At 40.8% G+C, this 24966-nt stretch overlaps 2 protein-coding genes across 5 annotated transcripts in view; one reads left to right on the top strand and one right to left on the bottom strand.

The window, feature by feature from the left end:
* The window catches only part of IPP (intracisternal A particle-promoted polypeptide), a 47205-nt gene extending 32281 nt beyond the window's left edge, over window positions 1-14924 (top strand). For 2 of the 4 annotated variants that reach the window (XM_032877646.1, XM_032877643.1), the window contains one exon: window positions 5331-6670. In XM_032877646.1, coding sequence (XP_032733537.1) covers window positions 5331-5555 — 225 coding nt within the window. In that variant the 3' untranslated portion in view covers window positions 5556-6670. Of the gene's footprint in view, window positions 1-5330; window positions 6671-13083; window positions 13311-14886 lie in introns of those variants that run through there. The other 2 variants (XM_032877645.1, XM_032877644.1) reach the window with 2 other exon arrangements.
* On the bottom strand, window positions 8421-15800 carry TMEM69 (transmembrane protein 69). Its single transcript, XM_032877647.1, has 3 exons — window positions 15253-15800; window positions 13122-13262; window positions 8421-9523 (listed from the first exon to the last, which is right to left on the bottom strand). Exons 1-3 carry the CDS (start codon window positions 15421-15423, stop codon window positions 8816-8818), a joined length of 1020 nt encoding a protein of 339 aa, XP_032733538.1. The 5' UTR covers window positions 15424-15800; the 3' UTR covers window positions 8421-8815.
* Between the last annotated feature and the right edge of the window lie 9166 nt (window positions 15801-24966).

Genomic DNA, 24966 nt, shown 5'->3' with positions numbered 1-24966 from the left:
GGCAAATCTTGGCTACTTCAACCTCTCTAAACTCTGATCTCTGCCTCTTAAATCAGATTATTGTCATTCTGTGCTTGGAAATCCCCTTCCTTGTGGTGTGCAGAAAGCCCCACCAGACAGAAAGCCTAGATGACCATGAAGTTCACCTTCTTTGTTTCTATTTCTGACTGATCACAATTTTTCATTGTCTGTTGTCTGGGAACTTTAGTTTTTTAGGTTTGTCCACTTTTCTAGGTCTTTGTGGCAGGAGGACAGCTTTGGTAACAATTATTCTATTGTGGCTGTAAGTGGAAATCCTTCCTATGTCATTTTGCAGTGCTCCCATCATTCATTGAGCATGCCTTTACTTTCTAGCATAATAAAATATTTTGAGCTCATTTTATACTTTCTCTGCTTTAGCTCTGGAATCAGCCATTTTTCTAAGAAGCTCCAGTTCCTCTTAGTGAAGGATAGTATTTAGAAACCAAGGTCTAGGCACTCAGACTACTCATGGCTACTGGGATATTGCTGCTTCTAGGCACTCGCAGTAAACAGAGCTAGGAATACATGTACCTATATACATCATGTATTCACTCACATATTTATAAGTATTTCTGTAACATGTAAGTCATATGTTGTAAAACCGTGAGTTTATGATGATAACTCCAGTTCCAGTGCAATATCTCAGATTCTTTCAGGCCTTCCCCATTTCCATGTCTGTAAATACCTTCTCTGTTAGTTAAAAACTACTTGGCTCTTATTATTCTCCCTATAGTCTACCCTTGAACAACATGGTTTTGAACTGTGTGGGTCCACTTATACATGGATTTTTTTCAATAAATACAATATAGTACTGTAAATGTATCTTTTCTTCCAATTTTTTCTTTTCTTTTATTACATTTTATTTTATTTTTTCAGTGTTCTAAGATTCATTGTTTATGCACCACACCCAGTGCTCCATGCAATACAGGCCCTCCTTGATATCCACCACCAGGCTCACCCATCCCCCCACCTCCCTCCCCTCCAAAACTCTCAGTTTGTTTCTGAGTCCACAGTCTCTCATGCTTCGTCTCTCCCCACCCCCAATTTACCCCAATTCACTTTTCCTTTCCTTCTCCTAATGTCCTCTCTGTTATTCCTTATGTTCCACAAGTAAGTGAAACCATATGATAATTGAATTTCTCTGCTTGACATATTTCACTCAGCATAATCTCCTCCAGTCCCGTCCATGTTGATACAAAAGTTGGGTATTCATCCTTTCTGATGGCTATATAATACTCCATTGTGTGTGTGTGTGTGTGTGTGTGTGTGTGTGTCACACACCATATCTTCTTGAGCCATTCGTCTGTTGAAGGGCATCTTGGCTCTTTCCACAGTTTGGTGATTGTGGCCATTGCTGCTATGAACATTGGAGTACATATGCCCTTCTTTTCACTACATCTGTATCTTTGGGGTAAATACCCAGTAGTGCAATTGAAGGGTCATAGGGTAGCTCTATTCTGATTTTCTTTATAACATTTTCTTTTCTCTAGCTTACTTTATTGTAAGAATTTAGTACATAATACATACACAAAATATGTGTTCGTTGTGTTATTGGTAAGGGTTTTGGTCAACAGTAGGGTATTAATGGGGTACCTGGGTGGCTCATTCACGTATGCATCCAACTCTTGATTTTGGTTCAGGTCATGATCTCCGGGTTGTGAGATTGAGCCCCTGCATCAGGCTCCATGCTGCATGTGGAGCCTACTTAAGATTCTCTCTCTCCCTTTCCCCTTCTCTCCCTTTATTCCCCTCTCTAAAACAAAGAAACAAAACAAAACAAACCCAGTAAGCTATTAGTAGTCAAGTTTTGAGGGAGTCAAAAGTTTTACATGGATTTTTAAAAAATTTTAGAATTTACTTATTTTTTTTTAAAGATTTTATTTATTTATTTGACAGAGAGAGAGATCACAAGCAGGCAGAGCAGCAGGCAGAGAGAGAGGGGGAAGCAGGATCCCCGCCGAACAGAAAGCCCGATGTGGGGCTGGATCCCAGGACCCCGAGATCATGAGCTGAGCTGAAGGCAGAGGCTCAACCCACTGAGCCACCCAGGCACCCCGAATTTACTTTTTATTTAAACTCAATTAATATACAATAATTATTGGTTTCAGAGATAGAGCTCAGTGATTCATCAGTCTTACATAATACCCAGTGCTCATCATATCACATGTGCTCCTTAATGTCCATCACCCAGTTATCTCTCTCCCCTTCCCCCTCCAGCAACCCTCTGTTTCCTTTTTTTTTTTTAAGATTTTTAAATTTTTATTTGAGAGAGACAGACAGAGAATGAGAGAGATAGCACAAGAGTGGGGTGAGAGGCAGAAGGAGAAGCAGACTCCCCACCGAGCAGGGAGCCCCATGTGGGACTCGAACCTGGGACTCTGAGACCATGACCCGAGCTGAAGGCAGATACTCAACCAACTAAGCCACGCAGGCGCCCCTCAGTTTGTTTCCTATGCTTAAGAGTCTCTTATGGTTTGTCTCCCTCTTTAATTTGGTCTTGTTTTATTTTTTCCTCTCTTCCCCTATGATCCTCTGTTTTGTTTCCTAAATTCCGCATGTCGGGGTGCCTGGGTGGCTCAGTGGGTTAAACCTAAATTCCACATGTCAGTGAGATCATATGATAATTGAATTTCTCTGATTTATTTATTTCACTTAGCATAACACCTTCTAGTTCTATCCACATTGTTGAAAATGGCAAGATTTCATTTTTTTGATGGCTAAGTAGTATTCTTTTGTATATAGATACCACATCTACCTTCTTCTTTTTTTATTTTTTTGTTTTTTTATTTTTATTTATTTATTTATTTATCTTTAAAATTTATTTATTTGAGAGAGAGAGAATGCATGAGAGGGAAGTGGTCAGAGGGAGAAACAGACTCCCTGATGAGCAGGGAGCCCGATGTGGGACTCGATCCCCGAACTCCAAGATCATGATCCAAGCCGAAGGCAGTTGCTTAACCAACTGTGCTACTCAGGCGCCCTTCTTCTTTTTTTAAAGATTAAATCAGCTATAGATATTTTTGTGAATATCTATGGTTTTTTTCTTTTGTTTTGTTTTTTAAAGATTTTTATTTATTTATTTGACAGACAGAGATAACAAGTAGGCAGAGAGGCAGATAGAGAGAGAGGGTGGGGAACCAGGCTCCTGCTGAGCAGAGAGCCTGATGCGGGGCTTGATCCCAGGACCCTGAGATCATGACCTGAGCTGAAGGCAGAGGCTTAACCCACTGAGCCACCCAGGCGCCCCTATCTTTGTGTTTAAAAATATGAGTATTTTGGGAGCACCTGAGTGGCTCAGATAAGTGTCTGACGCTTGATTTCAGCTCAGGTCATGATCTTAGAGTCATGAGATCTAGCCCTGTGTTGGGCATCATGCTGGGTGTGGAGCCTGCTTGGGATTCTCTCTCTCTCTCTGCCCATCCCCCTGCTCATGTGTACATTCTCTCTTTCTTTCTAGGTAAATAAATAAAACATGAATTTTTTCAACAATGCCAACTTTGTCATAATTCTGTAATTTCAGATAGTCTAATAGCCTTCAATTTTTAATAGAGGTCCTTCAATTTCAAAGGATTGTCTCTGGTTTTGGTATCTCAAAATTTAATTTAAATTCAGATCAGCAAACAAGGGCACCTGGGTGGCTCAGTCTGTTAAGTGTCTGCTTTTGGCTTAGGTCATGATCCCGGGGTCATGGGATCAAGCTTTTCAGGCTTCCCATTCAATGGGAGTCTGCTTGACATTCTCCCTCCCTCTCCTTCTGCTCCCTCCCCCATGTGCTCTCCCTCTTTCTAAAATAAATAAATAAATCTAAAATAAAATGGCAGTCAATCATTAAATTCAGATCAGCAGACCTACATTGAGTGTCTATAATGTGCTAGTGCTAGGCTGAGTCCTGGGATGTGAAGCTTTTTAAGTTTTCTGTCCTCAAAAATTCACTTTCTAGCATTGATGAATAGTTGGTGTTCACCCTTTGTTTCTATAAACTTTGTTCATCATATACTTTATTTCCAGATAACTTGCTCTTTTTTCTCTTGATTATTTTTTGGGACCTTTATTAGCTTTCCTGTTTTCTGGGTATAGCCATTTTCTCTGGAGAAGGTCATTATGAATAATTTTGGTTATAGCAGGTTATTGAAATTTCTTCAGGGAACAGTGTATACCAGGAGTTAGCAAACTTTTTAGTAGACAGATAGGGGAACATGGGTGACTCAGCCAATTGAGCATCTGACTCTTGGTTTCAGCTCAAGTCATGATCTCAGGGTGCAGAGCCCACAGTGGGCTCCATGCTCAGTACCAAGTCTGCTTAAGATTCTTACCCCTCCTTCTCTCTCCCCCTCTGCTACTCCTCCCATTCACCCTCTTTCTCTCAAATAAATAAAATGCTTTTTTTTTAAAAAAAAGAGTATTTTAGGCCTGCAAGCTACATACAATCTTTTTGGCACATTCTTGTTTTGTTATTTTTCAATTCATTTTTATTTTCATTAAGTTTTAAAATAAAAATTTTTTTAAAGATTTTATTTATTCACTTGACAGAGACACAGAGAGATCACAAGTAGGCATAGAGGCAGGCAGAGAGGGGTGAAGCAGGCTCCCCACTGAGCAGAGAGACTGACGTGGGGCCCAGTCCCAGGACCCCAAGATCATGACCTCAGCCGAAGGCAGAGGCTCAACCCACTGATCCACCCAGGCATCCCTTATTTTTTTAATTCCAGTGTTATTAACATACAGTGTTATATTAGTTTCAGATGTACAATATAGTGATTCACCATATCTATACTTTACACAGTACTCTTCATAATAAATGTCCTCTTTAATCCCCATCTCCTGGTTCACCCATCCTCCCCCCCACCTCCCCTTTAGTAACCATCAGTTTGTTCTCTATAGTTAAGAGTCTATTTCCTGGTTTGTCTCTATTTTTTTATTCATTTTCTTGTTTGTTTTGTTTTTTTAAGTTCTACATGTGAGGGGCGCTTGGGTGGCTCAGTGGGTTAAGCCTCTGCCTTTGGCTCAGGTCATGATTTCAGGGTCCTGGGATCGAGCCCCACATCGGGCTCTCTGCTCAGCGGGGAGCCTGCTTCCTCCCACTCTCTGCCTGCTGCTCTGCCTGCTTGTGCTCTGTCTGTCAAATAAATAAATAAAATCCTTAAAATAAAAAAGCTCATTTGACAATGTCCTACATATATTTATATGACTGGACTCTTGAGTTTGTAATTTAAATATTTAAAAAGAACCAGAGTATTTGATTTCTCAGCAGTTTTCTCTATTGTCATCTTATGATTCTGCTAACTTTTTTTTTTTTTCCTCTTAACCAGGAAAAGTGGGTTGAAGTTGCTTCAATGAAAGTGCCTAGAGCAGGCATGTGTGTTGTGGCAGTCAATGGGCTTCTATATGTTTCTGGAGGTCGATCTTCGAGCCATGATTTCTTGGCCCCAGGTACCTTGGACTCTGTCGAAGTTTATAACCCTCATTCAGATACATGGACAGAAATTGGTAACATGATCACCAGTCGTTGTGAAGGAGGTGTTGCTGTACTATGAAATATAAAGTATAAGGGAGCACAAGAAACATTTGGAAAATATAGGATTTGACCTTTTGTAAATCACACATATATTTGGTGATAGGACCCTCTGATTCTATTGAGTTTTCCATGTATATGGTAGATAAATGACTAAAGAATGATTTTTTCTAAGAATTTGAGTAAGGAGAGATATGGAATATTATCCTAAATTAATAAAGAACTCACTCAAATTTGCCATGCTTACCAATAGGAATGCTGTTTATGCTCTAGAATTCTCTTAGGGGTAGAGTCCTATTTGTAAAAATGATTTGCTAGAAGCTTCTTGGCAAATAGCCCCATTAGCTGCTTCTCCAGTGTAAGCCACACTGTAACATGACCCATGTGTGATGTAAGAATATCAGTGAGACAGTTTGAAGATGTCTGTACATTCAGTCTATGGCACAATTTTCCATGACCACAGTTGAACCTACAGAGAAAAGCCAGTGACACAACTCCCTACTTTTATTTGATACCAAACTTTTTATTGGCAGCAGATACACTGGGAGGGACATGTAGGAAATATCTAGCTATCTCTATAGATGTTTATATAGACAGACAAGTTTTTGCCTGTTGATAACAGGATTAAAAAAGCTTTTGCTCACTTATGTTGTCTTAGTGCTGAAAATGCAAGTGAGGAATTACTAGGACGTTCTTCATTAAAGTCCTTTAGTGCAATTGGATGATATAATGAGTGACAGAGCCCAGTGAGAGATAGGTACCTATTAAATTTCTTTCCTATTTTCTAAATAGTTATCAAAAATTATCTGCTTGGTTTGGGGAAGAGGGAATTTTATTAGACTATCAAGCTTTGTGAAGCTTACTTGTACTTGGGCAATCCTAAGTATGAACTTAGTACAAAACCTACTGCCTGGTTTGGAGAAGGTGGAATTGTAGGGACCTATGAAGCTTTTTATAGACATTGACAAAAGCCTTAAGTTGAAAGTCCTCTGATCCAAAACTGCTTTTTAAAACTTTTCATTTTTTTCCCCCTGAGAAACATTCTAAAGAATTGTTCTCTATTTCTGAGAGGAACATTCTTTTGTGTACATGATCATCACTTTTAGTTATTTCTACCAGTTGCTTGGAGCCATATATATTAAGTCTTACATACATTTAGGTTAATCTAGTGATTCCAGGATTTGATTTGTATATTCCTGATTTCCCCTTTTCCTTTTTTTTTTTTTTAAAGATTTTTAAACAATCTCTACACCCAGCGTAGGGCTTGAAGCTACAACCCTGAGATCAAGAGCCAGCGAGGCACCCGATTCCCCCCTTTTCTTTCTTAAAGTCCTTCAGTGTATTATTACAGGCTTCAGCAGCTTATTTAGATAGAAAATCTTTGTTGGTAACCATTAAAGACTCAGGTGGCACTCATATCCAAAATATTTGGATTGCCTCACAAGAGTACTTTCTTTTATAATTTAACCATATGCATTTATTAAGAAAAGCTTATGTAGTGTAGTGTGTACCTGTGTCCCTTTGTTTGGGTATCCTAAAAGCTAAAAGTCTAAAGGGTCATAGGTGCCTGGTGTGATCTATAAAATGTCAAGGAATGACAGATGATTTGTAGATTACTTAAACTCCAATTCATGTGCCTTTAATATTTCTCTACAGAGAATCTGCTTTCTGGTTCAAAAGAGATTTACAAAATAATCCTATAATTTCTCATTATTGCCTGGTGCCAACCTGAAATGGCACTGTGAAGTGAGGCATTTTGTAGTGCTGTGGCAGAAACAGGTCAAGACAATCTGTGTTTGGGCTTAATGGGTCCAGACAATCCCTGTAAATAGATAATTGTAAAAATGCTTATTATATTATTTTCTGGGTGATGATTTTAAAAATAATGTACTAATAAAGTATGTTGATTTTTGCTTTTTCCTTTTCCTTGTATTACTTATTAACTTAGTTTATTAGCAGTGTTCCTAGATTACCCAAATGTAATAGGATTGCCCAAGATTTTTTTTTTTTTTAAATTTTATTTATTTATTTGACAAACAGAGATTATAAGTAGGCAGAGAGGCAGGCAGAGAGAGAGGAGGAAGCAGACTCCCTGCTGAGCAGAGAGCCCCATGCGGGGCTCGATCCCAGGACCCTGAGATCATGACCTGAGCCGAAGGCAGCGGCTTAACCCACTGAGCCACCCAGGTGCCCCAGATTGCCCAAGATTTTTATTGTTTGTTTTACCTTTAGGGGCTTGCACATTTAGTTCTTACATTTAAATGCTTACCGAGCAGCTATTAATGTGATCTTCCTCCGAAATATTTGACAATCTAATATACTTCTAAACATCCTGTCCAATGTAAAGTCAGATGTACTTTCAAGTCAGTTTTTTCCCCCAAAGATTTTATTTATTTATTTATTTGACAGAGATCACAAGTAGGTAGAAAGGCAAGCAGAGAGAGAGGGTGAAGTGGGCTCCCCCCCTGAGCAGAGAGCCCGACGTGGGCTCGATCCCAGGACCCTGAGATCAAGACCTGAGCCAAGGGCAGAGGTTTAACCCACTGAGCCACCCAGGTGCCCCTAAAATCAGGTGTTTTTGTTTTTTTGTTTTGTTTTGTTTTTTAAGAATCATAACACTGTGGGGTGCCTGGGTATTATTACTACTAGCTGGTATTAATTAATATTAATTAGTATTATTACTACTAGCTGGTATTATTTGAATATGGAGTTAAGTTGTGTCTTTAAAAACTGGAAAGTATGTTCAGCTTTTCTTTGAACATGGCTTCCCCTGACACTGCTCCCTACTGACTTTAGAGCAGCCGCAGATCCTTTCAGCTCATATAAATAGATTATACCGACAAAATGGGGTTGGAAATGTGATTCCCGGGGCAACTGCAATGAAAACTCCACACTGGAACCACCTATTATTCTCAGACACTAATGGATACAAAGTTTTCCTCTTGTGGGAGAATGTGCCTCTTTTTTCAATGATCATAAGGCTCTAAAAAAGGGGTTTCCGTTTTTATTATTTTATTCAAAACAAAACATTAAAATGTGTAATTCATAAAGACTAAAAACTGTAATCTAAAGTGAAAATGACTTGTTAGGGATTTTCAAACTGTTGTCAAGTAATTTCTATGAAACAAAGATTCCTAGAAATGAAAAAAATCTGTGAAGAATAAATAACCACCGATGGAGGAAAAAGCTGTTAAACAGGATAAGTAGAAAAAGATAATGCCAAAACAGCCTTCTAAGGCTTATAGCCAACATGCTCATGTCATCTACAAAGTAGTTTTGTATTTATTCTACCTGACCAGGTCTCTTGGGTCCTTTCTCTGGATAAATATCTTCAACTAGTAAAGTGATTATAAATGAAAACAAGGCCACTAAAGTGACTACTATCTTAAGGGCTTTGAACCAATTGGGATAATGTGGCAAAAGAAAAAGTTCAATGTGTAATGCTATCCCCAAACCTATTATTACTGTGACTATAGCTTCACTGAGTCTTTCAGAAATAAGGAAAGCAAACCATGAAAACACAAGAGGAGCTGCACTATTAGCTAAACTGAGGAAGTCTGGTTTCGCTGTACTACCTTCTGGTAGAGCAAAACCCCATCTGATCCCTCCCAAGAAAGCTAGGAAACTGGCTCCATAAGTCATCTGAGTAAAAGCTAACACAGGAATATAAGTCTTTGTCATCACCATGACCAGTGGTGGAGTAATAAAGGGGATTAGTCCTCCCAGAGTTATGTATAATGCTGGCTTTGGGCTGTCAAATAGGTAAGTGATGGTGCTTGATGGCTTGGCTGGAAGTACTTCTTGCTTCTGCTTCTTAAAGCTGCATGGGGAAGTATGATAGTATTGTGTCTTCCTCATATACACTGGAAATGAAGAGAAAAACCAAGGCCTTGGAAACAAAGGGGAAAAGTTCTGTTGGTGACATGTCTTGAGAGAAAATGTTTCTATTCTGCTGGCTCCTAGCCGGACTGGAAAAGGGTACTTAAACATCTATAGAGAAAACAAAACCAACAGACAAAAACAGATTTTTAGATAACTGCAGTGTCTTAGTTAATCCCAAACTGAAACAATATAAAAACAAACTATCTGCTTTGTATTAGAACATCAAACTTTACAGAAAGGTTGAATTACAGGGTGCTGTTAATGCTAGCTAAGACTAGCAAACAGTTATACAACATGCAAAAGAAACTACTGAAAAGAAACCGAGTGATGTAATTTGGCCTACCACTAATTTTATCCCATGAGAGGAATATCTGAAAGAACAGGTAAAGACTCTATCTTTAGTATCTGGCATTTTAAACTGTCTCTTCTATTTATAACTTGCAAAAGCAGCAGCATTAATTACTGTGGGAATGCTGTTTTATATAGAAAAAGTAATCCAGCTTCCAATTTAGCTTTAGAAACACTGAATACTGGGGGCACCTGGGTGGCTCAGTGGGTTAAAGCCTCTGCCTTCGGCTCAGGTCATGATCCCAGGGTCCTGGGATCGAGCCCCGCATCGGGTTCTCTGCTCAGCAGGGAGCCTGCTTCCTCCTCTCTCTGCCTGCCTCTCTGCCTACTTGTGATCTCTGTCTGTCAAATAAATAAAATCTTTAAAAAAAAAAGAAAGAAAGAAAGAAACACTGAATACTTTCCATAACGCCATGCCTCCTATAGGTCTTTTTTTTTTTTAATTTTTAATTTTTTTTATAAACATATAATGTATTATTAGCCCCAGGGGTACAGGTCTGTGAATAGCTAGGTTTACACACTTCACAGCACTCACCATAGCACAAACACTCCCCAATGTCCATAACCCCACTACCCTCTCCCTACCCCCCTCCCCCGACCCCCCTCAGTTTGTTTTGTGACATTAAGAGTCTCTTATGGTTTGTCTCCCTCTCGATCCCATGTTTCATTTATTCTTTTCCTACCCCCCAAACCCCCAACATTGCATCTCCACTTCCTCATATCAGGGAGATCATATGATAGTTGTCTTTCTCCGACTGACTTATTTCGCTAAGCATAATACTCTCTAGTTCCATCCACATCATCGCAAATGGCAAGAATTCATTTCTTTTGATGGCTGCATAGTATTCCATTGTATATATATATACCACATCTTCTTTATCCATTCATCTGTTGATGGACATCTAGGTTCTTTCCATAGTTTGGCTATTGTGGACATTGCTGCTATAAACATTGGGGTGCATATGCCCCTTCGGATTACTACGTTTGTATCTTTAGGGTAAATACCCAGTAGTGCAATTGCTGGGTCGTAAGGTAGCTCTATTTTCAACTTTTTGAGGAACCTCCATGCTGTTTTCCAGAGTGGTTGCACCAGCTTGCATTTCCACCAACAGTGTAGGAGGGTTCCCCTTTCTCCACATCCTTGCCAGCATCTGTCATTTCCTGACTTGTTAATTGCCTTCCTATATGTCTTTGCCTAGAATTCTAACATACTACATTTTTTCTTTTTCTTTTTTTGGGGGGGATGGGGAATGGGGAGGGGCAAAGGGAGAAGGGAAGAGAATCTCAAGCAGGCTCCAAGCCCATTGTGCAGCCTGATCCCACAACACCTGAGCTGAAATCATGAGTCAGACACTTAAGCAACTGGCCACCCAAGTGCCCCCTAACAACTACTTTTTTGTCTAGGGAATCTATCTTTTTTAAAATTCAGCATGAAGCTTTCCCCAATCTGAATTAATACTCCTATAAATACTTTACGCACACTCCCATCATAATTTTCACAGTGAATTTAAATCATATGTTTATCAGGGCACCTGGTGGCTCTATGGGTTAAGTGTCTGCCTTTGGCTCAGGTCATGATCCCAGGGTCCTGGGATTGAGCTGCACATTGCAGGGGGCCTGCTTCTCCCTCTCCTACTCTTCCTGCTTATATTCTCACTCTCTCTCAAACAAATAAAATCTTAACAACAACAACATGTCTTTGTCTGTCTCAATATACTTGAGAACCAGGCCAGTAATTTTTTCTTTGCCTTAAAAAAAAAATACAAAACCAGGGGCACCCCTGGGTGGCTCCATCCTTAAGTGTCTGCCTTGGGCTCAGGTCATGATCTGAATCCTGGGATTCAGCCTGCTTCTCCTCCCACTCCCCCTACTTGTGCTCCCTCTCTTGATCTCTGTCAAATAAATAAAATCTTTAAAACAAAACAAAACAAACTTCCCCAGTGCCTTTCATGGTACATGCCCAAAGGAGTAACCTTTACTGCTGATTCTGTGCTTTAGTGACCAGATTCCACACTTCAACTAGTTAACAGATGAACAATAACTCAAAAAGCACTGGATGAAAGAAGAAATAAAGTTATTTAAGAATCTTGGTGACTGGGGCGCCTGGGTGGCTCAGTGGGTTAAAGCCTCTGCCTTCAGCTCAGGTCATGATCCCAGGGTCCTGGGATCGAGCCCCGCATCGGACTCTCTGCTCTGTGGGGAGTCTGCTTTCTCCTCTCTCTCTGCCTGCCTCTCTGCCTACTTGTGATCTCTGTCAAATAAATAAATAAAATATTAAAAAAAAAAAAAAAAAAAAAAGAATCTTGGTGACTCCTTAAAATGCTAGGAAATGATTCCATCCTGGGGCCTTTTCCTTTTCTTTGAAATGTTCTTCCCTGAGCTACTTGCACGGCTGATTCCCTCTCTTCTTACCTCTCTCTCTCTTTTTTTAAAAAATAGATTTGTTTATTGCAGGGAGGGTAAGACAACATGAGTTTGGGGAGGGGCAGAGGGAGAGAATCTTTAAGCAGACTCCTCCCGAGTATGGAGTCCAATGCGGGGCTCAATTCCAGGACCTTGAGATCATGACCTGAGCCGAAATCAAGAGTCAGATGCTTAACCGACTAAGCTATCAAGCACCCCTATTTTTTTTTAAGATTTTTTTTTTTATTTTTTATTTTTTTAAGATTTTATTTATTTAGTTGACAGAGATCACAAGCAGGCAGAGAGGCAGGCAGAGTGAGAGGAGGAAGCAGGCTCCCTGCTGAGCAGAGAGCCCGATGCGGGGCTCAATCCCAGGACCCTGAGATCATGACCTGAGCCGAAGGCAGAGGCTTAACCCACTGAGCCACCCAGGAGCCCCAAGATTTTTTTTATTTTTAAGTGATCTCTACACCCAACATGGGGCTTGAACTTACTACCCTGAGATCACAAGTCAGCACCCCTGGCCCCTCTATTTTAAGATATTAGTTATTTGAGAGACAGCAAGAGAGAGAGCTTGAGCAGTGGGAGAGGGACACAGAGAGAGGAAGACACCAGACTTCCTTCTCAGCAGGGAGCCCCACATTAGGCTGGATCCCAGGATCCTGAGATCAGGGCCCCAGCTGAAGGCACCTGTTTGACTGAGCCCAGGCCCCCATGACCCCTCTATTTTTAAGTGCAATCCTAAGCCTATTGTTGATATTCCCTATTCCCCTTCCCTGCTTTTATAGTTCTCCAGAAGACTTACCACTTGTAATATAAAATATTTTACTTATTTGTATTTTACCCACCCTTTACCCCATCACCTAAACATATAAGGATAAGGATGTATCTTTTTTTTCCCATTGCTATTGCCCCAGCAAAGCAGTGCCCGCAAGTATTTGCTGAATAAGCCAACCTTTGAAGATGCTTGAGAAAACTTCTGGATAAAATGAAGCATACTGGATCCCATTGTAAAGTCTTGCTCAGGAAGATACCAGGCAGTTGTGATTAATGCATTTTTACAGCTAAGTGGAGGAGCTGAATCAGAAGCATGTTGCTGTATAGAAAACAAAATGTTACTACATTTTCTTCATTTTATGCATAATTTTGTATAAGTAGGAACCCGAGAATTTTTTCCATATAACACATTTGCCTTTGAAAACAATCATTAATGCTGTCCAGAAATCAGTAATACATTAAGTAAATAATCCTTTTCTTCTCTGATCCATTCCTTTAGCTTTTGCTATTTGGTGTAACAGAAAAGGTATTGCATAGAGACAGATCTATATTTTACAAACACCTCTATAATTCCCCAGCTGTGTGACCTTGGGTAAATTACTTCTTTGAAGTGTAGTTTTCTCATCTTTAAAACCGAAGGTTATAGCTTCTCTGTTCTCTTTTTTCACCCTAGGTGTTTACAGCTCAAAATAATGATGGTAGCAATTAATACAATTTAGCTGTGAACCAAGAACTGTAACTATGTGTTTTATATGCATTAACTCGTTTATTTTTTTTTTTTTTAAGGAAGTATTTTTAAGGATGCCTGGGTGGCTCAGCGGGTTAAGCTGCTGCCTTCAGCTCAGGTCATGATCTCAGGGTCCTGAGATCAAGTCCTACATTGGGCTCTCTGCTCAGCAGGGAGCCTGCCCCCCCCTCACTGCTCTCTGCCTGCCTCTCTGCGTACTTGTGATCTCCCTCTGTCAAATAAAATCTTCTTTAAAAAAAGTATTTTTAAGTTATCTCTACACCCACATGCTCCCACTGAGCCAGCCAGGCACCCCTGCCTTAACTCATTTAAAACAATAACCTCGTCACCTTGATTCTGAGAGACAGTATAGCCTGTTAGGTTAGAGTGAAGATTCTGGAATCAACAATTTGTGTTGGGATCCTGGCTTCACCACTTATATGGCATGTGATTTTGCAAACATATTTAACTTTGTCATGTTGCAGTTCACTCACTTTCGAAATAAGAATTGATCTATGTAGAGCTGCAAACAGTCCCTGACACAAAGTAAGCATTCAAAAAATAAAAGTCGGGACGCCTGGGTGGCTCAGTTGGTTAAGCGGCTGCCTTCGGCTCAGGTCATGATCCCAGCGTCCTGGGATCGGGTCCCACATCAGGCTCCTTGCTCGGCACGGAGCCTGCTTCTCCCTCTGCCTCTGCCTGCCTCTCTGTCTGCCTGTGCTTGCTCGCTCTCTCTCCCTCTGTCTCTGACAAATAAATAAATAAAATCTTTAAAAAAAAATAAATAAAAGTTATATTCCCACCCTACACAAGAGGAAATGGTTAAGAACTCTAAATGAGCAGCCAGTAAGTGGTTGAGAATATGAATCTAGATCTGTCTTACATGAGTTTCATTGTTAACCAAGAGAATGAACTGTCTAAAAGACCCAAAAACCACAGTTGCTACCTAGTTAAATATTTTAATGAACTATTTCTAGGTCACAGCTCTTAGGGATGGGTAGAGAAATCCTGTATACCAGTCAATGTTTTCACTCTTTAACAAAGACATAGGGAGGTAAGTTATCCCGGGCCTCTGAGTACATCTTAGATGGCACCTTACATCCACTTCCTGACTTCCAAACATACTTATCTGCAGGACCCACACACTCACTGTTGGTCAAAAGCGTAAGGGCTTTCCAGACCACCCCACTTAAAAATCTCAACGCTCTCTTTACAGTTGGAACTCTCTCTGCACTGTGACCATGCGCTTTCCAACTCATGGGTGTTATATGGAGACCGATGGCCTATATCCCGGGGACAGCAACTGGTGAGGAAGGCAAAGACCTAAGGGTCAATCCACTCAATTTAGGTGAAAACGCCCGATACTGCCACCGTCCCAGAGGAAAGAGTTGCAAACTGCAAGCCTCAGAGCGGACTCTTGAGAAAAGGGCGCGCTGTGAGAACCCAAGGATCCTCGGGAAACTGCCTGACATTCCCAGCGGCTTTGATTTACTCTCAACCCTCGGTGCCTCCCCCAACGCCCCTCCCCCCAACTTGCACAGTGTGGCAGCAGCCCTGCTGTTAAATATGTAAGTATACTTGCCAGTGTCGAACCAGGAATTGAAACGCAGAGCAGCAAGAACACCCAGGTACTCACGAAAAGGCACTTCCGGTAGATGGGGTTTGGCAGTCCCCTCCACTTCCGGGGAACAGAAAAAAAGAGTCCGGGGGGGGACTTGACCAGTGCTGACTGGTTCCCATGCCGGTTGTTCATCTTGGGTCATTCTTTTAAAGAAATCTTAATTCTGGAAGCCAGCTTTTGAAGTCCGTAGGGTACTTGAATGGTCCTTACCTCCCCTCTCCAGGTTTCTCAGGCATCAGGATCTGACCCTCAGAGTTCGGACAGGTAGAGCACAACTACTAAAACAATCCCAAAGTGATGGTGTTGTAGGAAGGTAGGAAAGATTTGGAGTCTAGGCCAAGTACAACTTGGCCAAATTGTTCGCCATTTCTGGAACTCATAACATGTTTTCTAGGATGGATGGGGCACATCTGTGTTTGGGTCCTGAACTACTAACACTAAGCAAAACAAAACTTTTTACTTCCATTCTCTTTGCTTGGAACTGGAGACTCCATTAAGAAATAAAAAACACGGGGCGCTTGGGTGGCTCAGTGGATTAAAGCCTCTGCCTTCAGCTCAGGTCATGATCCCAGGATCCTGGGATCAGCCCCACATCTGGCTCTCTGCTCAGCAGGGAGCCTGTTTCCTCCTCTCTCTCTGCTTGCTTGTGATCTCTGTCTGTTGAATAAATAAATACAATCTTAAAAAAATAAAAAGCACAAAGGGCAGGATTCTCGTTTCCGTAAGTGTGGTTATAACAGTTTTGGGTTTAAGGTTGATCTGAAAAGTTAGATCGTTCCTTCTGTCGCCCTCTGCTTTAACTTTTATTTGTTGGCTCTGTGACCTTGGACAACTCTCTTTTCTTCCCTGGGCCTCCATTTCATACTCTGTCAAAGGACACAGCACCAGACAATTTGAGCGGCCTTCTGAAAACAGAGCTGCAACGGCCCACGCTGGTCAGTTGCTCAATTCCTCCGGATCCTGGGTAATGGAGCTTCGTGGTTGTCGGCCATCATACGGCTTAACGTCCCATGCAGAAGGCGCCCATTGCTATTTCTTCGTAATAGTAACCGCTTCTAATCGCGATAGGCTTTCACTTTTGTTTCCTTCTCTATCATGGCAGCACCGCCCCTTCTAGTAGTGCGATATCCAATGAGACTCTGGGTCAGAGAAACAACTTCTCCGCCCCAGCCTGGGAGCCGGCTCCAGACAGAAATCCGCCCTGCGCTGGGCCAGGGGCATGACGCCAGCCGTCGGGCGGAACTACCACTCCCAGCGGGTAGCGCGACGGACCCAGCGGCGCAGGGAGCACGGCGGTGTGGTCCGCTGGGGGCTGGAGTCCTAAAGAGGCGCGCACGTGAAGGAAGGAGCGGAAGGTGGGAAGGGTCGGAAATCACGATCCTGCGAAACCGGTTTGCTAGTACTTGCATGGGTAGTCTGGGGACGCGAGCATGCCCAGAAGTGGGGTACGGGAGGGTGAAGGGGCGGGGAAAACGGTACACACACACCCACCCACTCATTCACAGGCATCCAGGCCCTGTGTTGGGCCGGGGAATAAGAAGAGGGGTTCCAGACTCGGCTGGTCGCCCTCTCTGAGGCGCCGCGAGGAAAGGCAGAGCATTCAAGTCTGCAGAGGGGTGGGGGTAACCATGCACAGTCTGGAGCCGCGGTAAGGGGGGTTGGGGAACCGCGCAGGGAATAACTGCCGTTCAAGCGGCGGAACGTTGGAGGCGTCGGGCGCCCGTAGGGTCACCGGAACAGGGCTCCTGCGCCTGCGCTCCTGTGGGCGGTGCGAGCGGGTGGGCGTGTGTGAGGCGGGGTCGGAGTGGGGGAGGGCCGGCCTGGTCGTCGCTCCTCCCCTCCTGCCCCTCCAGGGCCGTGTGGGCCGGGCAGCCATTTTGGGAAGAGCTTTGTTATGGTTGTGGGCTCTCCACCTCTGCGGGATCAGGAAGCTGGGGAGGCGCCCTTAGACGCTGCCTCTGGCCCCTAGCTGTAGCCCCACTGCTGCCGGGTAAGTGGGGGTTCCGGACAACGGGGCGGCAGAGGATCTTGAGTCGTTCCGGCGCGGGGCTCCGCCCGGTGCCCAAACGACCGGCTGTTGGAACTAGTTGAAGGAGGCTCTCACACAGGTGGTTGGTGTAGGTCGGGGTGGGGGAGAGAAGCCGAGGGGCCAGCGGTCCTGTGGTTCGGATGGGGCACCTCCCCCCGCACGAGGAGCTTTGCAGTCGAGTGTCGCCGCGGCTTTGCCTGAGCGCTCCTATTTCAACTTTGGTCTTCGGGTCGGAACGCTCACCTGCGGCTCCCTGGCTCCTCTCCAGGCTTTCCGGCTTGTCGATGGTTGAGTGGCTTGGTTTACGGGTTTATTTTTCTTTCTTTAGAGCCAAGGGCTTTTGTTTTCCAACGAAGGAAAATGGAAGGAGGAAAAAATCGTGTAAGTCAGCCGTAGGGCATCTGAGGGGAAAAGAAGAGCTTTAACCACCAGCGTTTCGGTTCTTGATACCGAGGTGTTTTCTTTGATTTAGATTAAGTCGGTATTCAGCACCTACGGATTGCCTCCCTCCCCCGAAAAAAAGCTAGTCGATCTTGGAGAGTTTTAAGGAGGATTTTTTTCTGTTTTAAATCTACCTCTCTCCACCCCCGTGAAATTCAGAAGAAAGGCTGAATCTAAAATGGCTGTGGCTTGGGGAAGTGCCCTAAGCTTCGGTAACTTAAATACGTTACCATGTCTTAAATTTTTGGTGGTTTCTCCCAGGAGGAGAACAGCTGAATCCCTTGGATATTTTGGTCTTCTTGGAATTGCTGTCTTGTCTTGAAGAGTCCTTTTAGGTAAAAACAAAGGTGAGGCTAAAGAAGTTTGCTTACTCCGAAAGTTTACGTAAGAGTGGGTGCGGTTTTGTTTGGCTTTTTTTTTTTTTTTTTCTTTTCTTCTTCTTCTTTTTTTTTTTTTTTTGTGGTTGCTTATAGTTTTGAAATTGTGCTATGATGGTAATTTTATCAGCTAACTTTGTGCTCTGAGGTTGGTTTGCATTATTTGTCGAAATACGCTCTTAACGTTGATACTTACTGCTTACCAGGAAAAAAAAGTTAATGGTGGTTCTTGTTTGAGTTTAGTAACAGAAGGCACACGTTTCTTTGTAAATTCCTTCCAAAAGTAGAGTGACTGATAGTCTTCAGGAGACTTAGATTTGTATTTTCGTGGACTTCTGGCCTGTAATATTTGAAAGGGAGTCAAGAGTGCTCTTAAGTTGAGGACAGTTATTGCAGTGGTGAGACAAGTGAAAACGAACTTTAGATAAGTAGCTCCTGATTGTTGTGCCCTTTCAAACAAAAGGCTGTCTTTTTGTTAGCCTTTTATTATTATTTTTTTAAGCCATTAGATCCAGAAGTTTAACTGAGAACACAAAGGCATACAGTGGAAACCAAGAACAGATAACTTCAGTGTTTGGAAAGGTGCTTCAGTTTCAGGTTGCAATCTGTCTGAAAGATAAAAATAATAAAATGCTAGTTATGAATGAGAACTTGAGAATTAATAGTAAAATAAGCTGTCATCTTCCCTAGGGAGTCAGTTTCACTTTACCTTCCTCCATTCTTTCAACACAAAAGTTTACCTTTGTTAGTTCCCCTGGGATTTTTTTTTTGTTCTTAAATTATTTTGGTGATTTTATAAGAAAAATATTTGAAGTGCTCTATAGGAATTACAGGTCCTTTGCTTTATGTTTTGCCATTTGCCTGCTGAACCCGTAAACTTGGGTACTCAAAATGGTTTGTACATGTTGATATAAATATTTTTTCATTTGATTCTGGATGGTATCTTACCAGTTCTTGAAATGGGGAGTCTATGTTAGTAAGTTTTTTTTATTTTGAATAAATGCAGCTCACCAATTTTCTCATCAGTAGCTGCTTAAAACCTTGGCTGAAGCGGGCACATGCAACCATTTTAATAACTTTGGAATGATAAGGAATCTGGAACACATTTCTGCTTATAATACATTTTTAAATTCTTAAAGATATAATACACAATTATGAATCATACTTCAGCAGATTGCGTATCTTTGTTATATGGTTAAATTGTATGTACTTAGTAACAGTGATAAGTAATGTGCAGGGACCTAAGCAGTCTGTTTATAAGTCATTAACCATTATGGGTGCTTGCTTTAACTATGAAAATAAGACTGTTGGAAAGGTGAGAGGCACAACAATTTTAAAGGATCCCAATTTAAAAACTACTTCATGGAAAAACCATGTTTATGGTTTTTCAAATAGATGGGAGGAAAAATCTAGGTGGCACATTGATATCATGTTACCTCACATATGACTATAGTTGCCATTGTCTGGAATTTAATATTTGGTATGCTGAGACTTTGTTGTACTAGTCATTTCTAAATCAGACTCTGATTTTTATTTCCCATTGAAGTCTGCCGAAAAACAAAACCAGCTACAATCAAACTTGAAAAGTAGTTCTGTAAGAATAGCTGAACTTCTTTCGCCCACAGGTAGTCAGTCTTAACTAAAGTAAAATATTGCTAATGTTATGTAATATGAATTTTGATAGGTGATTTCAAATATACTGGGCAAATATTTCAAGAAGTCAAATAGTTCTTTTCCTTTATGAAAGCAATCAGCTTTTTTTCCTTTACATTTCAAGAAATGCTACAGGCTCTATCTACTGTGGTGCCGGTTTTGGTGTAATAAAGGCTAGACATACCTAAATAATCATAAAACATTTGGTCAACAAAGAACTTAGTAGTTTAACAGATAAGTGGAATATGTTACAGGATGACAACATAGAAAACTTTCTCAAAGAAGTTGGCTTTTGGGGCGCCTGGGTGGCTCAGTGGGTTAAAGCCTCTGCCTTTGGCTCAGGTCATGATCCCAGGGTTCTGGGATCAAGCCCCACATTGGGCTCTCTGCTCAGCAGGGAGCCTGCTTCCCCCTCTCTCTCTGCCTGCCTCTCTGCCTACGTATGATCTCTATCTGTCAAATAAATCTTTAAAAAAAAAAAAAAGAAGTTGGCTTTTAACATACTTGTTATGTTTACCTTCCTTTTCTATGATAAAACTGTGTTGCCTTATGTTAACCAGATGTCAGGCTAACGAATTACCAGAATGAGCAAAGTTTTAGTACACTTTTCTGAGCAGTAGGTCTGTTCATGTGGAAATATATTTTGTTTTCAGAAAAATAAATTCATTTAAGTTTAGCTATACTTCGGATTTCAGACTCTTGTTTCTTCTGGTTGTAAGTTTAAATTTCATTATATAAAAAATTCTCTTCTGAATTATTGCTGCCTTTGAAGTATATTGAAAAGTTGTTTGGGGGGGCTCTTTGGCTATTTAATTAAAAGGTAGAGCCATTCCAGTGTTCCTGCTGTATGTTTATGAATTATTAGCTCTACTTTTTAATTAGTCTTATGAGGTCTGATGGGAAGGGTAGTTTATTGCGGGCTTCATAAGCTAGAGGCTGTAATAGAGTCCAACATATATAATCTCATTCTTCAAAATACTTTTTAGAAATAGATAATATTAATCCTTCTACAGTGAGTGTACACAGGTTCCAAGAAGTTAAGTAATTTACATAATACAGTGAGAGATCTGGATTCAGGCAGCTTTCTCTGATTCTAAAGCTCAGTTTCTGCCACATCATATAGAGAGATGGTATGGTAATTAAGGGCCTCATCTGTACAGCCTGGATTTGAATCTCCACATTGCCACATTGCCACTTACTGCTTGGTGATCTTGGGAGAGTTTAAAGTGAAATTTTTGTGCCTGTTTCTTCCTTTGTTAAATGGGGGATAATAGTAACTTCTCAGTGTGATTGTGGCAAATAAAATACTGTTTGTAGAGTTCTTAAAACCATGCACTTCATAATTGTTAAACTGTATAAAATTGTCTGCATGAATGCCCTTTTACCAATCAAATGAAATTCATTAAAATCTGAACAGATTGTTGCGCATGGGTGTTCTTATTTTTCTTTCTTGGGTATTTTTGTGTTGATTTTTCTAGTTTATTTGAATCAGAATCCAGTTCTAACTGGCATTCTTTCAAACCTCTTAATTTGTACATTTCTTCTGTTTTTTTTTTTTCCTTGCACTTATTGAAGAAACTGGATTATTTATCCTGCACAATTGCCATATTTGAGATTTTCCTCAATTCTTATAAATTGGTAGTTGGATTGGTAGTTGGCCTACCATACTTCAGCATTTGCCTATGGCCTACCATAAATTGGCTTACATTGAGATTTGTTGGGGGGCGGGAAGGAGACTAACTTCATAGGTGACTGTGCATTTGGGTTTTGGTTTTTTTTTTCATGGTTTGTTCAGTGGTTCTCATATATATAATTTCCTTAAAATTTCTCTATTGAGCAGTACAGAGTAATTAGAAGAGTTATTTACCTTCCTTTGTTATGTATGTAAAAATGGAGCATTTGGTTTGCCAACTTAATGTTAACTTTTCCCAGGCACTGTTTTCCCTGTCCTCTTTTTCTTCATAGTATGTATTTTTGTATATAAAATTGAGCTGAGTGTGCTGGGTTTGCAATGGTTTTGTTTTCTGGTTTTGGTTACTAGTGAATTAGCCTGTTTGGTTTGAAAAATTTTCTTCTCAAAACTTTTCCCCAGGGCACCTGGGTGGCGCAGTTGGTTGAGCATCAGACTTGGTTTCAGCTCAGTCGTGATCTCTGGGTCCTGAGATCACGCTCCACCTCAGGCTCTGCCCTCTGTGAGGAGTCTGCTTAAAACTCTCTTCCTGTCCCTCGGCCCCTCCCGTCTGCACTTTATCTCTCAAATAAATAAATACATCTAAAAACACTTGTCCCCCTATTGCTTATGCCCCCCTCCCAACCTCCTTAAGCATTTTATTCTTAACACCTATTGAACTTTCTCGCCATCAGGCAGGCACTTCTCCCTCTCACACCCCAGGGGAAAATATCCAGGCATATTCTTAACAGTACCTTTATTCACCATTTAATCATCAACTTTCCTACAGTCTCCAAATCATAGATAAAGATTTGAAGCAAAAAGGGGTGGAGTGACTTGCCCAAAGTTATACAGCTAGTACCTGGCAGAACTAGCTAGATCCAGTCTGCTCTTCCACCTTAAAAGTAATGTTTGGATTGAAAGCAGAGTTTATTCTTGAGAAGAAATTTGTAGAAATGCTTGTAAATAAAATGAGCTTAAAGTAAAAATATATGTCTGGTGATAAAGTGTTCACTACTATTACTCCCCTCAGTTATAAAAACTATGTATAGTTTTTTGGATGTGACAAATAGTCTGTTCCCCATTAGGAAACTGGTGCCTTTCAGTCAGTGTAGCTGCAAATACTTGATAAAAGTTATCACAACGAAATGGCTTGTTTGTTTGTAGTGTAGTTGATATAGTGACTTTTGGAGCAAATGCTATAAAAACATTTTTGCTGGTTTTAAAACCTTAAGAGTTTCAGATACTTGAATAAATCTAGTGGGTTAGTTACCTAAATCTTAAAGTCAGAATTTAATGTGTCAAATTGCATTAGTTAATAAATAAGTTTCTGTAACATACTATTCTTACTTGGAACTTCTGTGATTTAAGTAAATTCCATTTCTTTTCTTTCTCCTTTTTTTTTTTTTTAAGATTTTGTTTGTCAGAGAGAAAGTGTCAGCATATAAGCAGGGGGAGCAGCAGGAGAGGGAGAAGCAGGCTCCCCGCAGAGCAAGGAGCCTGATGCAAAGAGGGACTCCATCCCAGGACCCCAGGACCATGACCTGAGCCACAGGCAGACCCTTAACTGACTGAGCCACCCAGGGTCCCGTAAATTCCGTTTCTGTTAGTGGGATAGTTGAGTGTTTAGTTACGATTGCAGAAAGTGTTCATGACTGTTGAATGAACAATATTGGAAAGCAGGTTACCTGAGAAAGGTTAATAAATTTTATTCTTGAAAAATTTTGCATTTTGTGAAATTACCTTTAGGAAATGTTTTTTGTAACAATGAAGCAGAAGTGACAACAATGATTAAAATTTATTACTGATGGTAAGACTGGCAAGATTCCTGTGTTGGACATTCTAATTGGGTCTTAAAGTGATCTTTGGTGTTTCTTTTTGACCCTTTACCTTTTTAATCCCCTTCGAATATTGCCTTTTTGTGAATCTTAGTAGGAGAGGAAGCCAGAAAGGCTGTGTGTATGTAACATTGTGTACACACATATACGTACCTTATATATACACTTTCTGTCCAGAACACCTGGCAGTTGTGACCCAAATTGTGCCAGTCACAGACAGTTGTCTGGAGACTTGGATCTGGAGGAAGAGATGCAGAGAAGCAAGAACAGTTTAGAATCTTATTCCATTGGCTTGTGGCAGTAGCAGTGGCAGTACTAGCTGGGCAGTTTCTTAAGCAGCTCTTCTGGTGATGTGTGACCTTGGCTGGTGATTTTTTGACTGCTTAGCTTTACATGGTTTCTGTGTGTTTGCAAAGTCAAGGAGGCTCTCAGTCATTCTCTGAACTCCCAATATATTTCTGGTAAATTCCTTTTTCTGTTTAGTCTACTTAAGTATAGTTTCTTTTTCTCAACCAAAGACCCTGATTTATAAAATTGGCTAATATAATTTGCACCTTCTAGAAGATTTTGTTTGCAATATCCTCTGTTTAGGGTAGTCTCATATCTCAAGAAGTGAAAAACTTACATGAATGTCTTTTTTAAATACAAGACAAGAATTTTCCGTTTTATCCACTCCCAAATTTTTAAAGCAGTTTAAAAGTTTAAACCTTTTAAAATTTAGCTGGAGTAAGGCCTGTGCACCATTAGTGTAGTAAAGCTCCCCATGTAATTTTCTGTCTTTTCTTTTTTCTTTTTTTTTTTTAAGATTTTATTTATTTATTTGAGAGAGAGACAGTGAGAGAGAGCATGAGCAAGGAGAAGGTCAGAGGGAGAAGCAGACTCCCCATGGAGCTGGGAGCCGGATGCGGGACTTGATCCCGGGACTCCGGGATCATGACCTGAGCCGAAGGCAGTCGTGCAACCAACTGAGCCACCCAGGCGTCCCTAATTTTCTGTCTAAAGATTATTATTATAAAAGCAATGTTATGCTGGATAGAATATTAGGAAATATATATGTGCAAAAATAAAAATATTCTCCTCATCTAGAAATCACTACTGTAACTTTTAGTATACTTTTTCCAGTTCTTTATATAAGCACATGTATGTAGGTTTTTATTTTACTAAAATAAAATTAACTTGCAACTTGCTTTTTTAATTAGTGATACCCATTCTTCAGTGTGAGTAAATGTTCATTTCTTCTAATATCCAGGTACAATTTTATTTCCCGGGGCGCTTGGGTGGTTCAGTTGGTTAAGCATTTGACTCTTGGTTTCAACTCAGGTCATGATCTCTTAGGTCATGGAATCATGCTCCACGTTCAGCAGGGAGACTATGTGAATGAAAATTCTCTCTCTTTGCCCCTTCTCCCCTGCCCTTAAATAATCTTAAAAAAAAAAAAATCAATTCCTCCAGCTTATCTAAAATAGAACCATACAGCTAGCTATTCAATACTATTATCTGATCCAAGACCTTGTTACATGTAACACTTTAATTTCCTTAGATCTCTTTAATCTAGCATAGTCCTTATTTTTCAGTGAGACTTGAGTTTGAGATTGCTCTGTCATGAAAATTGTTTTGTACAGTTGCATTCTGTGTTGTCTTTTAGTTTGTCCCTTTACTTCTTCTATT

The sequence above is a fragment of the Lontra canadensis genome, unplaced genomic scaffold (genome assembly GCF_010015895.1).
Source record: "Lontra canadensis isolate GAN:19392208 unplaced genomic scaffold, GSC_riverotter_1.0 scaffold60, whole genome shotgun sequence".
NCBI lineage: Eukaryota > Metazoa > Chordata > Mammalia > Carnivora > Mustelidae > Lontra > Lontra canadensis.
This window is presented reverse-complemented; position numbering and strand designations above follow the sequence as displayed.